Source organism: Calliphora vicina, chromosome 5 (genome assembly GCF_958450345.1).
Source record: "Calliphora vicina chromosome 5, idCalVici1.1, whole genome shotgun sequence".
Classification (NCBI taxonomy): Eukaryota; Metazoa; Arthropoda; class Insecta; order Diptera; family Calliphoridae; genus Calliphora; species Calliphora vicina.
Window position 1 is genome coordinate 36,603,864 of NC_088784.1, and position 19,129 is coordinate 36,622,992.

At 28.1% G+C, this 19,129-nt stretch overlaps 2 protein-coding genes across 2 annotated transcripts; one reads left to right on the forward strand and one right to left on the reverse strand.

Annotated features, from left to right (window-relative positions):
* Nucleotides 1–725: 725 nt before the first annotated feature.
* On the forward strand, nucleotides 726–7,247 carry HmgD (High mobility group protein D). Its single transcript, XM_065512395.1, has 3 exons — nucleotides 726–882; nucleotides 5,307–5,515; nucleotides 5,626–7,247. Exons 2-3 carry the CDS (start codon nucleotides 5,366–5,368, stop codon nucleotides 5,815–5,817), a joined length of 342 nt encoding a protein of 113 aa, XP_065368467.1. The 5' UTR covers nucleotides 726–882; nucleotides 5,307–5,365; the 3' UTR covers nucleotides 5,818–7,247.
* A 4,277-nt stretch (nucleotides 7,248–11,524) lies between these two features.
* Nucleotides 11,525–19,023, reverse strand: Tango11 (transport and golgi organization 11). Its single transcript, XM_065511737.1, has 3 exons — nucleotides 18,919–19,023; nucleotides 17,982–18,635; nucleotides 11,525–13,134 (listed from the first exon to the last, which is right to left on the reverse strand). The coding sequence occupies exons 2-3, from the start codon at nucleotides 18,531–18,533 to the stop codon at nucleotides 12,862–12,864; spliced, it is 825 nt and encodes a 274-aa protein (XP_065367809.1). The 5' UTR covers nucleotides 18,534–18,635; nucleotides 18,919–19,023; the 3' UTR covers nucleotides 11,525–12,861.
* Nucleotides 19,024–19,129: the final 106 nt, after the last annotated feature.

A 19,129-nucleotide genomic window follows, 5' to 3' on the forward strand; every position in this document is an offset into this window, starting at 1 on the left:
TATTATGTTGGCCTAATGATCCTTCATATGCATCTAAGAGGAAATTGTTTGGTCTTCAAACATTGGATGATCGCAGATCTTGTTGTTGTGTAATGTTTGTTTATAAAGTTTTGTCTGTTCAAATATTATGTACCGAAATTTGTGAACATTTTACATTATTTAATCCGCCGAGAGATATGAGGAGAAACCGCATTTTTGAAGACACTTTACATAGGGCAAATTATGCTTTAAATGTCTAAAACTATGTAATAGTATTTCTCCTATATTAAATTTCAATGTCAGTCTGAATAGATTTAAATTAAACTTATTTATATTGTACAATTAATTAATTAAATGTAAGTAATCTGTAAGAATTATCTGTAGATGAAATAAATAAATAAAAATAAAAAAATGAGGGCTTCTGAAAATCGCCACAATTCCAGCTAATAAAACAAACTTTCATTGCCGCTAATATGCTTTCAACATTTAAAAAAAACCGCTAAATTATCTCCACTGATAAAAGCTAATAGCTTGGCTTGGTACAAGGCGAATTATATAAGGTGACAACATTTTGGAGACTATATTTTTCTTTAATTTTTTATACATGGAGTTTGACATTCACTCGATTGGAGGTTTTTATTTTATATAGGGAGTTTGACAATCACTGGATAAAATTCCATATTGTTTAAATTGCAAATACCACCTTGTGTAAATTTGTCTTGGCTTGGTACAAATTTTACATGCAGGTACAGTCAGTAGAATACTTTCAAAGTGAATTGATTTGTTGGTGTTATTTTTAAAGTTTTTACAAGAAAATTTGATTTTTACCTAAAAGAATAAACAGGAAATTTCAAAGAAAACCTTTGAATATTGTTTTAATAATAAAACCCAGTGAAATTCTAGGTAAGAAAAATTTAAAATCGCATAAATTACTTAAATAATGCATGCGGCGCATCGATTGATGCAAGCTGTGTATGTACTAGACACAATGATGCCCACTTATTTTAAGGGTAAATTTAAAATGTAGAAAACACGTTGTAAAATTGTTTTGTCATTTTGTGCATAATTTTAATATAAAATTTAACAAAATCAAGCATTATCTGTAATTTATTAAAACAATTTTTTTTTTTATAAATTTGCAAAATTAGAAATGTGTTTGGGTCATTTACATTATTTTCAGCCAGCCATATTGATTTTTAACCGGTTTGCTGTATGTATGGCGCTGTATATATTCGTGTTGTTAATCACTTGTCTCTTTTTGGGGAGTTTTTCTTTTCTCAATAAAAAAAAATTAAAAGCCGGCTTTATTTGTTTAAATTATGATTTAATTAATATATTTATCATTGAAGAACAAAAAAGCAGATTTCCTCCATGTATTTTTATTACAGTTCTTTTCGGTTTTGTTTTGGCGCCATTTTTCAAATATGTTGTTGCTTTTTTGTGAAGCGAAACGAGTGTAAAAGAAAACATGTAAAAGAGAGAGAGTTTCAGAGAGGGAATGAATTGTGCAAATAGAAAACAGTGTTGGAAAACGAAATTTTCTGTAGAAGGAAAGGATTTTATTAAGTCCTTGGCATTTTATTTGTATTAACAACCTATTTCGTTTAATAATTTATTTATTGGAAATATTGGTTAGAAATTATAAGTTTAAATAGCTTTTTATGGTGTGAATAACAAAATGTCACCAGAGTTTCTAATTTTAGATTTGCATATTCTGTATGTTTTTATTAACATGAAATATTTATCTATCAAAGTCATGTTTTATTAATAAAATTAATTTGCTTTTGGATTATGAAAAATATAAGGAATGGCGGTGGGATTTTTGGTCCTTAAATCTATTCCAAATACTTGCTAATTATTAAGCCATAGATAATTATAGGTATAAAACATTAATTAACGATATTTTTATAACCAAAATCAATCTAAACTATCCTAAATGAGCAAATTTATATGTAGAAAATGTTAATATTGAAAAAAATAAAAACAATGTTTTTTTTTATAATAGGAATATAGAAAATTGCACAAAAGTTTTAAAAAATATATTTGTGTGGGTTATATCTCACAATTTGTTCCGTAAGTCTGGTTCTATTTGGCTGATTTTGCCCTTTTTTCAATATCAAACATTTCTGATCAACAAACAATATTTGAGAAATGTTTACTTTCCGTAAGTTCTTTCCTGTAGACCCTATCGTTCATTTAACAGGCGCAAGAATATAAAACCATCTTAGAATTGTATAAGGAATCAGGATATACACTTTTGTGGGTCTTCGAGGAATATTGAAGAAAAATTGTATAAATTTTTATCAAGTAAAAACAGTAAAGATTTTCGTAATTTTATTCATAATTTATTTTAGAAATAAATGAAGTAGGCAGACAGTAGTTCTATTGGTTTTAATAAAAAATGTTCTCTAATTCAATAAACTTTTTGTTGGATCATTGTTGATATTTCTTTAAATTGCATGACAAGTATAAAAAAAAGTTCTAGAATTTATTTTATGAATAATAAATGGCAGTGGATTATCAGAGTTCTAAGAATTTTGTGTTTTCACAATTTTAAATGGCTTAACTATTACAAATTTAGCAGCAAAAGAAAAGTAAATTTATTTAAATTAGGTTTAAGCTATGTTATTTATTAGAATATTCTTATGAAAAAAGAGTTTGCATTCATTATTTAAGATATTTAAAGACGACAATACTGTGTATTAATACTTTTCAAATTTAAAATACATAGTTTTAATACATGCGGTTTGTCAAGAAATCATTTTAAAAAATACACCTATTTCTTGTTTACACGGTATTATTCAAAATATTTTTTTGATTATTGATGTTTTTCTGCAAATTTATTTTTATTATTATTACATATTTTCTTTACATTTTTTGTTTGACTTTCTTGTATTTATAAATTATGAAAATAAAAATGTTTGATTTTTTTTTTTAAAAAAATTTTATGAAATAAATCAATATAATTGTTTGTATTTGAAAAACTAATACAATTTTTATTTAGACAATTATGATATATGAGCATTAATACTCAGTATTGGCGTCTGTAAATACCTTTAATAGGTATGTTCAGTAACATTTCTACTAGATCTTTTTTTATAAAAATTAAAATTTTAAACTACCAACATTTCAATATGTATTGATAGTATGACAAATACTCAAATGTATGAAATTTTGATAAAATATAAATTAAAAATAACTAATTTTAAATACTTTTCTTTTTAATTCAGTTTCGTAAATAAAATAATCTTTTCATTACTATTTACTTTCCAAGATAAAACTAATTTTGTTAATACCTTCAATACATTTACTCTATATAGATTCCCAATACAACAGTTTCTTATCTAAACTACAATGCCTACAAAGCCTATTTATTTATATTTTATACCTACTAGTTTTATTGTGTAATACAATTTATCCATTTTGTTTTGATCGTTGTATTCTTATAAAAAAAACCACGAAACTATATTTACACACTGCCAACGAATTTGCCGCCAAATTTCAAGGCGCAATCTAAAAGAAATCTTTTTCCCACATTTTGTATGTTTTGAAAATGTTGTATATTAAAGCCGCCATTGCTGTTTCGTTCGATAATGAAACGAGATAAATATCAGTTTGTTTATGTTTTTTTTTTTATCCTTTCAAATAATTTTACTGCCAGACATACAAAGGCAGCGAGTAGATTAAAATAAAATCGTTACTTTTTTCTCTTTATCTCAACTGAAATTCTCTTTTTAATAATTTGGTTGTAAAATTTGTATGTGATTATACAAATAATAATACCTCTCCCTTTAGTTTAGTTCATTTAACTTCTTTTAATAAGTTTTATTATATAGTAGTAGTACGTACGTACATATTTGTATAAGTATTTTATATGAAGCAAGAAAAATGCATGATGCATAACGACGATGAGTCCCAAAGTTTTCTCTTGTACAGCACAACCTTCATACAAAACATTCGAAATATATTTTTTCATATATAATGGATACTATAAATGCTGTTTGTTGTGTCGTTTGGTCGTTTGGTTTGCTTTAATTTATTTTACTACCTACTTTCTGGTTACAAATGAACTGAACACAGAACAAAAACTCTACTCTATAGAGCATTTGCTTTGTAAGAAGAGGTAGTAGATATTTTATTATGTGTATTTTCTTCCACTTAATGGGAACGAAATTTCCAGTACGAAGCAAAGCAAGCAAGCAGCATCTGCTGTTTTAATATTATACACAAGCTCACTCACTCACTGTATACAACAAGGGTTCTTTTCACACAATTATTGTATAGTAGCTTGTGCTGGGTACATACTTTTTCGAATATAAAAACCATAGTTTCCTTTGACTGTGACTGACTGCCTGCCTGCCTGCTTTTGTATGTGCTATACTGAGTGAGGATTTACATTGCGTTGTTCAATCGTTCGTGAGTTGCTTCTACTACCACCATTTTTATTTGCTTTGAATATACGTGGTTGATGTTATACTATACTGAATGACTGGCTGGCTGGCTCGCTGTGTGTATACAGGCAATATATAACTATACTTCTACTACTGAGGTACTTTGCTTAACAAGACTCACACCTAAACGTTGAAAAATCTACTCTACAGTACAGTTGAAGTTAAGGATCTCAAGGAAACAGTTCTACTAAACAATATTGCTTAGCAAATTGAATTGAAAAAAAATTGAATTGTTTTTAAAAAAGAAAAATTTTCATTTTTCTTAAACAATAAATAAAGAGTTATAAAAAGTTTTTTAAACAAATTAAAAAAGTGAGTGTTGCAACAAAGAGTTTAAACTAAATTTTTGTTTAACAATTCCAAATAAAATATAAAAAATATTTTGAAATTTAAACATAATCGATGGTTAACAATTATAATAACGATCTCTACAATAATAAAAAATAGTTTGTTATTTATGTAAAGATACAGAAAAAAGAGCGCCAAATTCATTGCTAAATACATTTTTCATAAAAAACGGGTTTGAAATATAAAAAAAGTCAATAAAATAGAAAATATACACGTAAAAGAAAAATGAAGAGTGAATTGGAAATTATTAAATTTTAAAGCTACTTAAATTGCTGAATTTTTAAAAATTGGAAAAATACTGAAACTTGAAAAAATTCAAAATTCTTGAAAAGTTCTGATTATTGATTTTTATTAAATTGCAAATAAATTGTTTGCTGGGATATACACAATACAAACAAATTATATATTTTTCGCTTACCAACACTAGTATAATAACCCGTTATAATTGAAAGAGTTGTAAACAAATGACATCAAATTCTTCATAAAATATTTTATTAACAATTTTCTTTCCTTTTTTTTTAATTCCAGCTTAAATACAAAGCTTTCATAGCTACATTTTAAATTTTATAAACTTCACACAAAACAAAATGACAGACAAGCCAAAACGTCCCCTTTCCGCCTACATGATCTGGCTTAATTCAGCCCGCGAAGGTATCAAGCGTGAGCACCCCGGCATTAAAGTCACAGAAATCGCCAAAAAAGGCGGTGAAATGTGGCGTGGCATGAAAGATAAATCCGTAAGTACCCAAAGAGAATCAATCATCAACCTTTATATTTTCAAACTCTTCACTTCAAATACAATATATTAAATGCATTTTGTTTTTATTATTTTTTGTTTTGCTTGTAGGAATGGGAGGCAAAAGCAGCCAAGGCTAAGGAAAATTATGAAGATGCTGTCAAAGAATTCGAAGCCAATGGTGGCAGTACAGCGAATGGCGGCGGTGGTGGTGGCAAGAAACGAGGAAAGGCTGGCAAAAAAGTAGCGAAAAAGAGCAAGAAAGCAGATTCCGAAGAAGAGGAAGATGATGAGAGCGATTAAATTATAAATAAATAAGAAACACAAACTCAAAACAAAAACAACAACAAACAAATTCTCACAAGCAGCGCGCGCAGCAAGTCAACAAATTGTTAGAAAAGAAAAACAACAACCTTTAACAACCAAACCCCCCATCAACAAATTGTTAAAAAATCTTTAACTCGTCGTAACTTTTGTTGCTGTTTAGTTGTTTATTGTATATGTGGTATATTTTTTACTGCCAAACTTCCCACCAAATTTGTAAAACTTAACAACAACCAACATCAGAACATGGAAAATGAAGAAACATCCAAATACAATAACAACGGCAGCCAAACTCTTAATTGATTAATTTTAAGATATTCTTAAAAATTACCTTTTTGGCCAACAAAAGCATATTCTTATTATATTTCCAAGTTTAGTATTAAAAAGAGGATTTATTTTATGTATTATTAATTTCTTTAATCTTATGCCACAATAATTAATTTATATAATGCTAAAAAAAAAGCACACAACATTGTAAATCTAATATTGGCCATTTGAAACAAAACAAATATGAAAATTCTAAACTAACCTCTTATAATTTGAACAAAAAAATATCGTTTTTTTCTTTTTCAACATTTTTTTGTACAAAACATAAAAAATTAATTTAATTTTAATTAAAACCTAAAAAAAACAAAAAATATATTAAAAACATCAAAAAACACTTAAACAAAAATTTTCTTTTTTTATTCCTGCAAGAATTACATAAATTTTCTAAATTTAGTTTAGTATAGATTCTTTCTTGATCAAAATATTCAAAACCATTCTGAAAATAAGACCACAAAAGAAAAAAAACGTAAACCAATCGAGTAAAACGCAGCTGCTTGTTTTTTTTATATAAATTTAAACATAAATAATAGGGTATTTAATATTCTTTTTTTTTGTATAGAAAAGAAGAAAAAAAGTTGTGTAAAAAACAAAACCTTAAAAAAAGAAAAGAAACAAAGTGTTGTTATATTCTAATATGTAATCTCATACAAGAAATTATTAGTTTTTAATTTGTTTTGACTTGCAAATCTTCTTCATACATATGTCTCTTAATACACCAACCACACACAATTTAAGAATTAATACAATTTTAAGTTTTATTTCTACTTTCATACGATTTATGTATAGTTTATAATAAATAGTATATGTATTTCATTTAACACACAATTTTTAACTCGACTTGTAAGATCTTTTTCCTCAAAATGTCTTAGTAATTCATTTCATTTAATTTTTTTTTATAATTTGGTTTACTTTTTTCTTACGTTTTTAATTAAATTTAATACACACATGCAAACAAAACAAAGTCGTTTAGTCATTGAAAAAATTATAAATGTATTAATATAATATTAACAAATAAAAGAATTAATTAAAGCGAAGGAAAGAGATAAAAATTTATAAAATAAATAAAATACAAAAAAAAACAACTATGAATTGGTTTTGTTATTTCGAAGAAAATATAAGGATGTTACTTTGGTTAGGATATTGCAAAGCAGTGGATTTGATTGAAAACGAAAATGGAATTAATTTATAGAAATGCTAAAGTACAGATGGGGTTAGAACTTGATATGCATTATTACAAGCCGATTCAACGCACCGAATTACTCGATCTGTCAATTTGAGCAATATTTTCTCATTTTTATCGTCAATGTTATAATTATTAAGTCGTTAAAATTAATAAATACCAATAATCATAGAAACAGAATTTCATTCCGCGATCGAAAGTGGAATTATTTCTGGGGCCGAATTACCGCATTCGATCGTAATTTTCTTATTTGAGATTACGGCATTCGATATCGAGCATGAAATTTAATACATTTTGTTATATTTACGATATCGAAATTATTTTTCGATACGATAGTTCATTCGATCACGAGAGCGGTAATTAGGCCCCTGTATTTCGCTTCTTCAGAGAAAGTTAAACGAAAATTTCTTTCGGAATGAAACCACTTTACTTTTTTTGAAGTAAAATTAAAATCTGAAAATAGAATAGTGAAAATTCTAGTTAGAGACTTTATCGTTCTTTTTCTTTATAAGAATAGTACATGAAAATTTAAATAAATAGGGCCATATAGACATGAAAAGAGAAAAGTCAAATATAGTAAAGGTGTAGAAGAAATATAGAGGAAGAGGTCAGCTGATGAGGAAAAATATGGAAATAAGTATACTCCAGTCATATGGCGGATCACCCCGAGAAGACTTCAATGTTGGCATGAGTTGCCAATTGCTTTTCCCTTTAAAGACATTGATGCATTCTAACTTCATGTCCGAGAGTTCAGGGGGGTTACTCTCTATTGCGATGCGAAATAAAAATGGTACAATTGGTACCCTTTTTTGCGTTTTCGAATTGCACAAAAAATTAGTTTAAAATGTTTTTATTTACAAGTTTTGACATTTTATTTTGTCATTCTTCACTATTGTTTATTTTGTGGTGCCTGTGTTGCTTCTTTATGCGAAAGCGTTTGCGTAGACGACTTTCTCATCGCAATAGAGAGTAACCACCCAGAAAGACTATTGAAGGAACAATGTCCTAGAAACCTGCTGCGTATATCTCCTAATACCGGAATGTGACAAAGAAGATGAAAAATTATCCTCATCCTCTTCATACTGACAGCTTCTACAGAAGTCATTATAGGGCAGACCATGCCAATGCATTACTTAATTGTGAGCGTGTTATGATTCTGGTAATCATATAGGTGAGTTCACACCCCATCTTGTCTGAGCGAGCTCATAGTAAAAGTTACTAATTCACTGAAAAAAGGAATCGGAAAATACTTTGATCTGCTGTATCAAAAAAACTGGCATTTGAAAATTAAATTTTCGAATGCGAATATCTCCTAAGCTGTAAGGTTTCCTACTTTGGGACCGCTGACCGCGCCCCTGAGGTCCAAATTCAAAACTCGACTGAAATTTCATTCAAACCGGACTAAATTTTTTTTCTTCCCCACTGTGCGTATATACTGAGGGACTCGTTGTGTCTAGGGGACGTCCATCCATTAATAAAGTTACTCCATAGGAAGGGCGTATGAGTGGAATAATCAATATTATCTGGAAGATTCTGTATACTTTCGATTATGCTGGCGGGAACATATCGAGCCCTTAGCGCCAAAATACAAATTTTACAGAAGGTTTTTTTTTTGATTATTTTGAAATTTATACATAGAATTAAAAATGCGATATAATATAATTTCGTTCAAGCTATTTGTCTCTTTTTCAAAAATATTTATAACTTTTGACAATTAAAAATTCAAGGAATACTTTATAGAAAAATATGACAAAAAATGTTTTTTATTGAACTTTTGAATAGATAAAAATTTTTCGATTTGAAATTACATTTTTATTTATAAATAGTTTTTAATGAAATTTCACAGTTATATAGATTTTTCTATTTAAAATGGAAAAATAAAAACGAATTTTGAAAGTTATTATCAAAAGTGTGTTGAAAAAAGTGTTGAAAAATTCCAAAAATGGTAACTTTTAGTTTTTTGGCTATACTATCCATACCAGGGTCGGGGTTATCGGGACCCTTTACAAAATAATTAGAAACATATTGAGCCACCTATAATCGGTTACTATATAATGATATCGGATACGCGATTTGATAATTTTTGCCCTAAAGTTTTATTTTACATAAAAAATAGGTGTTTTTTGAAAGGACCTGGTCCCTTCGGTAGCAATAATTTTGAAATTGGTTTACCTTTAAAATATTTTATGAAAACTAAGCTTTCAGAAAGTGGAAAATCCTTATACATCCTCTTAGAATTTTTTTGCGATAACTTAAAAAGAAAAAAAATTATTTTTTCCCAAAAAAATAGCGAAAAATCGCTTTTTAAATTTTTTTTTAATTCAAATGCATATAACTTTGGACTTAGTCATTATTTTTAAACAGCTCTTTTTCCATTTGACACATACATGTGTTGTTAGTCCAATAAAGGAAAACTGGAGAAAATCGGGAAATATTTGGATAAGCTGTTAATTTTCAAATGCCAATATCTCCTAAGCTATAATATATAATTGATAGCTACGACGAGATTTTTTGTAGTGCTCGATGAGAAGATTCTACATGTATAATGTTTTTGAAAAATTTGTTTACTTTAAAATATAAACCTTTGATGTTATTAACAATTTTGATATTCTGAGAACGCTAAAACATCAGTTGGTCCATAAAATTTTAATTTCTGCAATAAAACAAAAATTTTAAAAATGTCGCTTACGATAATTTGGCGCTAAGGGCTCGATATGATCCATTGTTCAATATTGTAAAAAGCTTTTTTTAACACTTTAGCAGGTGTTAACTTTAACTCTACTTTAACTCTACCCTGATAACAGGGTGGTTAGTGTGATTACATTATTCACCCTTATCATGTAAGGCGTAGGCGTTTTACAACGACAGTTTCGTACTAGATTAATGAAACAGGTTGAATAATTTCTTTAATCTAGTACGAAACTGTCGTTGTCGTAAAACGACTACGCCTTACATGATAAGGCTGATTATGTAATTCGATTCGAATCGAAACACTTTCGAAATACAATGTATAAAGCATACAATTTCGAACGAATTTCTTTTCGTTATCAGGGTGGTTGCTGCGTAGTTCAATCCGAAAGCGGAAATGTTCGAAATTGTGTGCTAAATACATTGTAAATCGAACCGATTTCCTTTTGAATCGAATTAGGGAGTAAGACCCTGGATTGTCATTCTCCTTAAAACTTTCTCGAAAAATAATTTCGATATCGTAATTATAACAAAATGTACAAATTTTAATGCTGTAATCTCAAATAAGAAAATTACGATCGATTTTACTCGATATCGAATGCGGTAATTCGACCCCAGGTACATATTTTTTGAGATTTCCGTGCATAAAAAAGTATTTTTTTAGTTGAAATATAAATAAATAGTCGATTAAAAATATATAATCATAAATTTCGTATCGAATATTTATACGAAAGCTTATTCGATCACGTATAACAAAATACGACCCTATAATAAAAACAAGTAAGAGAGCTATATTCGGCTGTGCCGAATCTTATATACCCTTCACCAAATTATACTTAAAAATAAAATTTTAAATATTTTTAGGGAAACAAAATTTATTTTTTTTCCGAAGTTTTTTCATTTTTTGGAATTTTTTTTTTAATTATTTTTTTATTTTTTTTTAAATTTTAAAATTTTTTTTTGGTTTTTTTAATGTTTTTTTAATATTTAGCGAAAAAAAAATCTGGTTAAAAAATTTTGATTTTGAGGTCCAAATTTCTATGGTCTTATATACGTCATTGCAAAGGTCTTTGAAATATCTATCATTAGATATCCATATTGTCTATATTAATGACTTAGTAATCCAGATATAGGTAAAAAATCGAGGTTGTCCTGGTTTTTTCCTTATATCTTAGCCATTTGTGGACCGATTTTCTCCGAGCAACCGAACCGGAAAAATTCCGGAGACATTGATGTATGAATCGTGTATGTAAGTTATTTGGGGGCTTCGGAAAGTTGATTTCAACAGACAGACGGACATGGCTTAATCGTCTACGCTATCTAGGGTATATATATCTAGGGTCCAGAATATATATACTTTATAGGGTCGGAAATGAAAAATGTAGAAATTACAAACGGAATGACAAACTTATATAATATACCCTTCTCTCGACTTTAGCTTAACTTTTTGGCGTTTACGTCTATTGTAGAGAAAATTGAAACAAAAATTCATTATTTTATTTAAATTTTTATTCAGATTTCTAATTTTAACTTATTATTGGTGAGTTTTATACTGAAATCGTGGATTATTTTCTTGTTATAATTTGTGTATTTTTATATGAGACTTACAAAAGTAAATCATTATTAAATATACCTTGAATCATTTTAAAATATTCACAAAACAATGTCACACAATTTTACATACTCATAAAGCTTATGAACTAATACAGACACAGAAGTGGTTAACAATTGATTTAATTATTTGTTTAACGAAATCATTTCTAATATTGTGCTTGTTTACGCAAAAAAAAAAAATAATAATTTTAGAGAAAAAAAAAACACGTTATTTGAGTAAGTTTTAAGTATTCTTTGTTCTATTTTATAATAAAAGTTTAAACATAAAATTAATTTAAAGTAATTTACAGATTTTTTTTTATTTTTTAATATAAACTTCATAGTATTTTATATGTAAAATTAAATAGTTTTTTTTCTTGTAGTACGTAAAGAATAATAATAGGGTGGTGTTTTTGTTTGTTTTTATTTATTTTTTGCTCTGTAAAATTGGTTTTCGATATTTCTTAGCCACACAAATAAAAGAGATGGCAAGCTCTTTAATTGTAAATATTATAAATTATAGAAAATATAATTTCTTAATCAAATTCGGCATTGTTTAAAAACTTAACTTGTCGCGGATAATCGGAAAACTTGACAATTTGTTTTATATTTAAGGGTTTGTTTTTTGTAGTATATGATTTAAATGAGATACATGCTACTAACTACAAAACATTAGAAATAATGTATGCTATTTGATCAGCTATTTCTTATATAGAATTCGCCATTTAAGAAACAATAAAATCTGATCATTAAATATTTAATTTCTTAATTTTCCTTGGGATGTTTTAAATAAACAACTTGAAATTGGAAATCAATAAATTTAACTTAAGAAATAAAGCAAAAAAAGAGAAAAATGCAAAAGTAGTAAACTAAAATAAGATGATTTTATAAAGATGCTTTCGTACGAGTACATAACAATAAATACACTTTTTCCCCCGTTTCTTTCTTCTTTAAACGCTGCTGATGTTTGGCTGAGTATAATCTGTAGCATTCATGTCAATGTTCAATTTTCATAGACCAGGCACCTACTATAAACTGACCATAGGTAAAAAAAATCTTATTGTTTAACTTTTCGCCATACCTAGCACCTCTTCTTATACGTTAATCATTGAAATATTTTGTTTTTTTTTCCATCTGCACATACATATTATACTCCACTACTATCAGTCATTCACATCGTTCTTCTTCCATCTATATCTAACGTTTGTATGGTGTATTCTCTTGTATTGACTTATTTAATTGCGGTTTAGCCATACAATTGCTTTTAGTACAAAATATGCCAGACCTAAGCAGTAGACTATTTTCTCACGTTGTAAACGCTGTTCGTTTCCAATTTCTATGTTCAATACCCTTCGATTTAGTTTGGCCAACTGACGTCTTAAATACAAGATTTCCTCGTGAGGTGTTAGATCTCCCATCGGTGTACCCTCACGATGACTTATCATGGAAGTATCGTTTGGATTGTATATCAAGGTCTGCGAACGTTTGCTTGCACCACCTGTTGTCAACTGTAAAAAAAACAACCAATTAATGCAATTATAAGTATAAGAGATTTTTGGAATAAAATTTTAATTTTCTTTCAAAATAAAGAATATATGCACCTCAAAATTTCTGAGCACCATCTTGTTCTGTTCGTATATAATTGTGGCGCTCTTTGCAATATATTGTACTTGTGTGTAAATATTTATATTCCCAGTCGGACTTTGAGTTAACTTAAAACTAACTAATGGTCAATCAGAAATGAGTCACAGGTGACTAAAAAACTAGCTCATTTCCCTTGTAAATCCCTATTCAGTTTTTCCATGTAGTGTCATCACAGCGAGTCAGTACTCACTCACTATGCATAAGTTTCAGCTAACCACAAGCTAACTCATTATGAGTTAGCTTGTGGCACATAAAGTATGAGGGCACTATAAGTTAGCTATGAACTGACTAATTAATGATTAGGTTTTACAAGTTAACTTATAGTTAATTTAAATAAGTCATTCTATATAAGTTTCAGCTAACCACAAGCTAACTCACAATGAGCTAGCTTGTGGTTAGCTGAATTTTTTTTTATCATTGTTTTATTTTATATTTTAATATTAATTTGGTTGGTTTTCATTTTTTTTGCTGAATATATAGAAAAATCTAAGTACCCAGAAATTTTGGTTGAAATCGGTCAACCCGTTTCCTTTTATATATTACTTTCGAGTGACTACGTTAATTTTCTACTTATCGTATAATTTAATAGATGCAGTTCGAGATAATGTAGAAGAAACCAGACAAAGTAATTAGAAATGTGCTGAAATTAATAAAAAGCGACATTTTTAAACCGTTTGCGTATGTGGTCCTCCTCAAATTTCTAGACAAACTGATTAAAAATATAAACAAAACAAATATATACAGTTTTAACTGTCATGATCATGAAGAAAAAAAATATAGAACTTATTTTTTCTTATTTGCTTTTTACTCTCTTTAATGCTTGTTTATTTCTGCATCAGCTTTGAGTGAGTCAAAAGTTAGCTTAATACTTATCGAGATGAAGTCAGTTGTTATAATAAAATAGCTCATCTATGCACAATTTTGCAGTTATGTTGCTATTTAATCTCGCTACTCTCTTTAATGTTTGTTGATTTCTGCATCAGCTTTGAGGGCGTCAAAAGTTAGTTGAATACTTATCGAGAAGAAGTCAGATGTTTTAAAAAACAAATAGCTCATCTCTGCATCAATATTGAGTTACTTCAGAAGTTAGTTGTAAATGAGTTAGCAATAAGTCAACTTGATTTTGAGTCAGCTCATAAAAGTCCGACAGGGTTATGTATAGTAAATATAAGGATGTAATAGTGATAAAAATACGTGCGTATGTATATAAATGACAAATACTAAATAAAAATGTTTTTCTATTTGCTGGCAAAATATCAAAATAATATTTTGAAATAAAAATGGTTGCACAAAAATTAGAAAAGTGTAGAGTTCTCAATTTAATTTTATTAAATTTTCAAAACAAAATTAAATATGTATATCGTTTTAATACAAAACTATAGAAGACCTTTTTTTTGGCAAAATTGCAGAAATATTATATGAATCAAATGGAATTAAGTATAACTACGTTAATAACTAATAGAGCGAAACGTGTTTTAATTACACTAAACAAAATATATGCATGGATTCTCATATAGCAATTCTGTTGTATTGAAGTCCATAGATTTCGGAAATATTTATAGATTTTCTCGATCACATCGTTTAGTACTTTTTTTTTATTAGCAAACGTAGTGAAATGTCTATATTCTTAAATTGTTTATTTTATTTAAAAGAAGATAGATCATTTTTCCTTTCAAATAGAAGAGACTTTTTGAAAATCTGTTGAAAACTGACCGAGTTAGTTCGTTTGAGTTTCAAAACAAGCTCATTTTAAAAAAATTTAAATTTTCTTCTTACTTTTCTTGATCGTGAGGTAGTAAAATATTTGATCTTAGTTTACCAAAGTCGCTTCCAAAACTACGTAAGTAAATAAAAATCAATTAAAAATTAATAAGTTAAGTCGAAAATTTTTAGGTTTTTCATACAAATGCTCTCTTCTTTTAAACAAAAAAACATAGCTGACATTATTTAGCTTTAGTAACTCATAACTCAAGCATTTTCCGAATTTTCTATTTACAATGTGAATCTCTGATGTCAGCCATAAAATTTGGGAGAGAGTAATTACATAGTCCAACAGCATTTTTGGAACAGAATAGCTATCCTATAATTCTGAAAGGGCATGTTGAGTAGATCATTTGTGTAGAATAAACTTATAGTCCAGCTGGTCTTAATTTTTTTACAGTGGGTCAAAAAAATGTAAGTTAATGTTTGAGAAAATTCTTATTGTTAGTTATAGTTAGTTTTTTTTCGAGAAAATCAAAAAAAACCTTTCAAAAAGGACATTTAAGGATTAAAATATTCTACGAAAATTTATGCTGGAAAATTTCAGTGGGGGTCACCAAAGATACAAAAGTTGTAAATAAAGACTTTACGCTTAATTAGCACATATAGATAAGCACCTGTACGTGAATATTTTGGAAAATGTTATGATGCCACATGCTGAATGGAGTATGCCCTTAAAATGGGTATTCCAACAAGATAACGACCCAAAGCACACTTCAGGTCTTGCGAAAATGTGGTTTTCAGATAACAAAATTGAAATCCTATCGAAAACCTATGAAAAATAGTCAAAGATAAACATGGACCAGAAAAAGTGAAAAACAAGGAAGAATTATGGCAAAAAATTCAGGAAATCTGGTACGCTATTCCTCGTTCTACATGCGAACGATTGGTAAATTCAATGCCAAAAAGATGTGATGCTGTTATCAAAAATAATGGTTATGCAACAAAATATTAGGAAAACGATGCGTTTTTAAGATGTTCTTTAATTTTTATAAGTATTAGACTGATTGATTCTATTTTAATGTTGCGTATCTCATTTAGTTTTTTTATATTTGTCATAGTTTTTAACATAAGAATGTGTTAATTTTTTATTTTAGTTTTATTTATTTTTTGTGTACACCATAGGCATTAATATATACTGAAATAATTTAAATTTTTAAACTAAATTCTGTAGTTTTAATGATTTACTTAAATTTATATGTAGTGATTCTATTGTATTGTCCGTCACTGTATGTACATACATATGAAAATAGATTGTGCCCGGCACTTTGATCCAATGCCCTGCCTGTCACCAAAGACCTCATGATACTATATATGTATTTATTCAATTGTCCCGAAAGAACAACTAACCTGTGCCCCAATGAACTATAGTTAAGACCGACTGAGGTAACAAATATATGATCTAATTAGGAGATCGCAGACTTCGAAAATAAAAAGAAGTCAAGAACCTTTTTCAAAAAAGATTTGAATTGTAGATATCCCACATTCAATTTTAAATTCAATTCAAATAGTTTGGTCAATAAGCTGAAAAATTCATGAAAAGTGTTTTATAAAAAAAAATAAAATCTAAAACAGTAAAATCTCTTTCTTTTTTAATACGAGCATTAGGTTAGGTTGAATTGTATAACTGAGAATATATTTTCTAATGAGTCTATCTTATATTGTTGTATCAGGAATACAACATTATTTGAAACATTTTTTATAAAAAATTAAAATCTAAAACAGAAAAATATCTTTCTTTTTCAATACGATCATAGTTTGATGTTCATTTTATGTTCATTGTATAATTGAGAATGTGTGTATTTTCTAATGAGTCTAACTTATATTGCTAAAAACGACATTTTTTATTATTTTTTTAATGTTAATTTTGCCCACTGTAGAATTTTCGAAGCGGTAGTAATAATAAAAGAAACGTTATTTCCAAATGACTCAAATATGCAAAAAGTAGTTTCAGGTTATCCCCTTAATAGAATAATACATACTTAGATGTGTTTCGAAGAATATTTTGCAGATTATCTAAAATCACTAATGACATGACTCAGAATTTCTTATCAGTAAAACCGCTATTATTATATAAAGCAGACATATTTCACATAATACATACTACAAGTTTTATTATAATATATAGAAAACAAGGGGTAAAATATGATATGTCTCAGAATGAAAATCTTTTGATTTTTACATGCGACAAAATGTTAATTCCAAAATCAAATTTTAAATATTAAAAGAAATTCTAAAATTAGTTCCAAATTTATGTTCTGAGAAAGAACTTTTATTTTTTATTTAAAACATTCGAATACTTGATGAGTGTCATTTTTAAACATTGACCGATTCAAATCGCTAACGTTATTTGGAATTTTTAGTATTTAAGCGATACTAATTTATATAAAATATTTAAATTGGTTTATTAGATACAAAAAAATTAATGAAAATAATGAATAAGTATGTTAAATAAAACCATAATGCCGGGTTCCTCATGAAACAATTTCACTGCAATAACTGTCCGCAGAAAGCCACTTAGGAGATTGATAATTATTTCACATCGAATGGTTGTTGCTGAATAGATTTATTGTATTAATCTTAGTATATTATTTGAATTGCAATATATGTAATAAAATAATAATATACAATATATATGACTTATAAATCATTATATTTCATACACATTTCCAAATAGCCCTCATTACATTAATAATATGGGTCAAGCACAACAAATTTTCATCGGCTAGTATGTGAACAAATCAATTTCCTTATCTAAAAAACCAAAATACTAACTATTGTTTCTAACACCTTAAATTAGTTAAAGAATAATAATAAATCAAGTTAACAAAATTTTGTCAAGTGGAAATGAATGGCACATGCATCTAAATAAATCTAAATCACAAACTGTTTGTTTCCAATTTATTTAAATACATGTTTATTAAAGATGTTTGCAATTAATTGGACTTACCTGCGAATCGGATTCTACTGAATTAGCATCATTCGTATGAAAGCCCACTACGGCATTTGAGATGCCATTTGCCCTCACATATGGAGGTGGACGTTCAACGTCGTCATCATCGAAATCATCATCGTCCAAATCATCGCCGTTGTGCAATTTATTGGGTGAACTTTCCTCAGAGGCCGAGGGAAAGTGGTGATCGTTTAGTGTTATGGTACGTGGAGGAGTCTGTACTCGTATAAAACCCGAGGGATTTTTGGGTAAAATGGAATTTTCTAATTGTATTTCACGGGGAGCAGATCGTGTTTCGAGATGTTGATTGTGTCCCAAAACCACTATGCGATCTGGGACATTCATATCGATTTTATCGTGATAATTCCATGAGTTAATCATGCCATTTTGATTGGACAGCAATAGGTCTTCGTCGGAAAATTCGCCAGTAGCCTTAATACGCTTGGGAACACGCATTTTGTCATTTATTTCATGGGCGTACTTGGCTTCATTGTAAATATCCTCATCTAGACCATTAAACATGCGGGTGGGCGATTGTGGAGTAACCATTTTCTTTTTCTTACTGCACTATATTCAATTAAGAAATTCTTCTTTGGTTATTGAACTAAAACGTATTTGTCGTTTTATGTTGAGTTCCCAGCTACTCTTTTTCTATTTTGTAATGGAATTTTTTTTGTCGTATTCATAATACACATACACAAACGTTAAATGTTTTCAATGCATCCCCAATTAGGAGCCGAAAAATACAATAAGAAAACGTTCGTTGCCAAAAATATGAAATTTTTCCCGTACAGAAGTAGGAAGAGAATAAATGAAACGAGAAAACTTGATAATTTTGATTATTGCACAACAAATTTAAATGCTTAGAACTACTGAAAATGTTTTACGTGTTTTTCTTTGTTTATTTATGTTCATTATAAATTACTTTACTTACATTTTCTATGACAAATTAAATAATTTTTCTTTATTTTTACATAAAAAACACGGACAGAAATAATTTTTTATTTGTCTCTTTTACAGCTTTGCAGCTGTCATTTGAATTCTTTTGCAGACAAAAAATTCTTCTGCAAACAAAAAACATACAGAGTTGTAAATTAAAGTATGATATGTAAACTTTAGACGATTTTTTGTCTATTGGTGCAGAC

What these genes read in the sequence shown, in the direction of transcription:
- HmgD (XM_065512395.1), top strand. Translation starts at nt 5,366, where the DNA reads ATGACAGACAAGCCAAAACGTCCCCTTTCCGCCTACATGATCTGGCTT. An exon ending in GTGGCATGAAAGATAAATCC is followed by an intron (nt 5,516 to 5,625) that starts GTAAGTACCCAA and finishes TTTTGCTTGTAG; the next exon opens with GAATGGGAGGCAAAAGCAGC.
- Tango11 (XM_065511737.1), bottom strand. Translation starts at nt 18,533, where the DNA reads ATGGTTACTCCACAATCGCCCACCCGCATGTTTAATGGTCTAGATGAG. An exon ending in CAGTAGAATCCGATTCGCAG is followed by an intron (nt 13,135 to 17,981) that starts GTAAGTCCAATT and finishes TTTTTTTTACAG; the next exon opens with TTGACAACAGGTGGTGCAAG.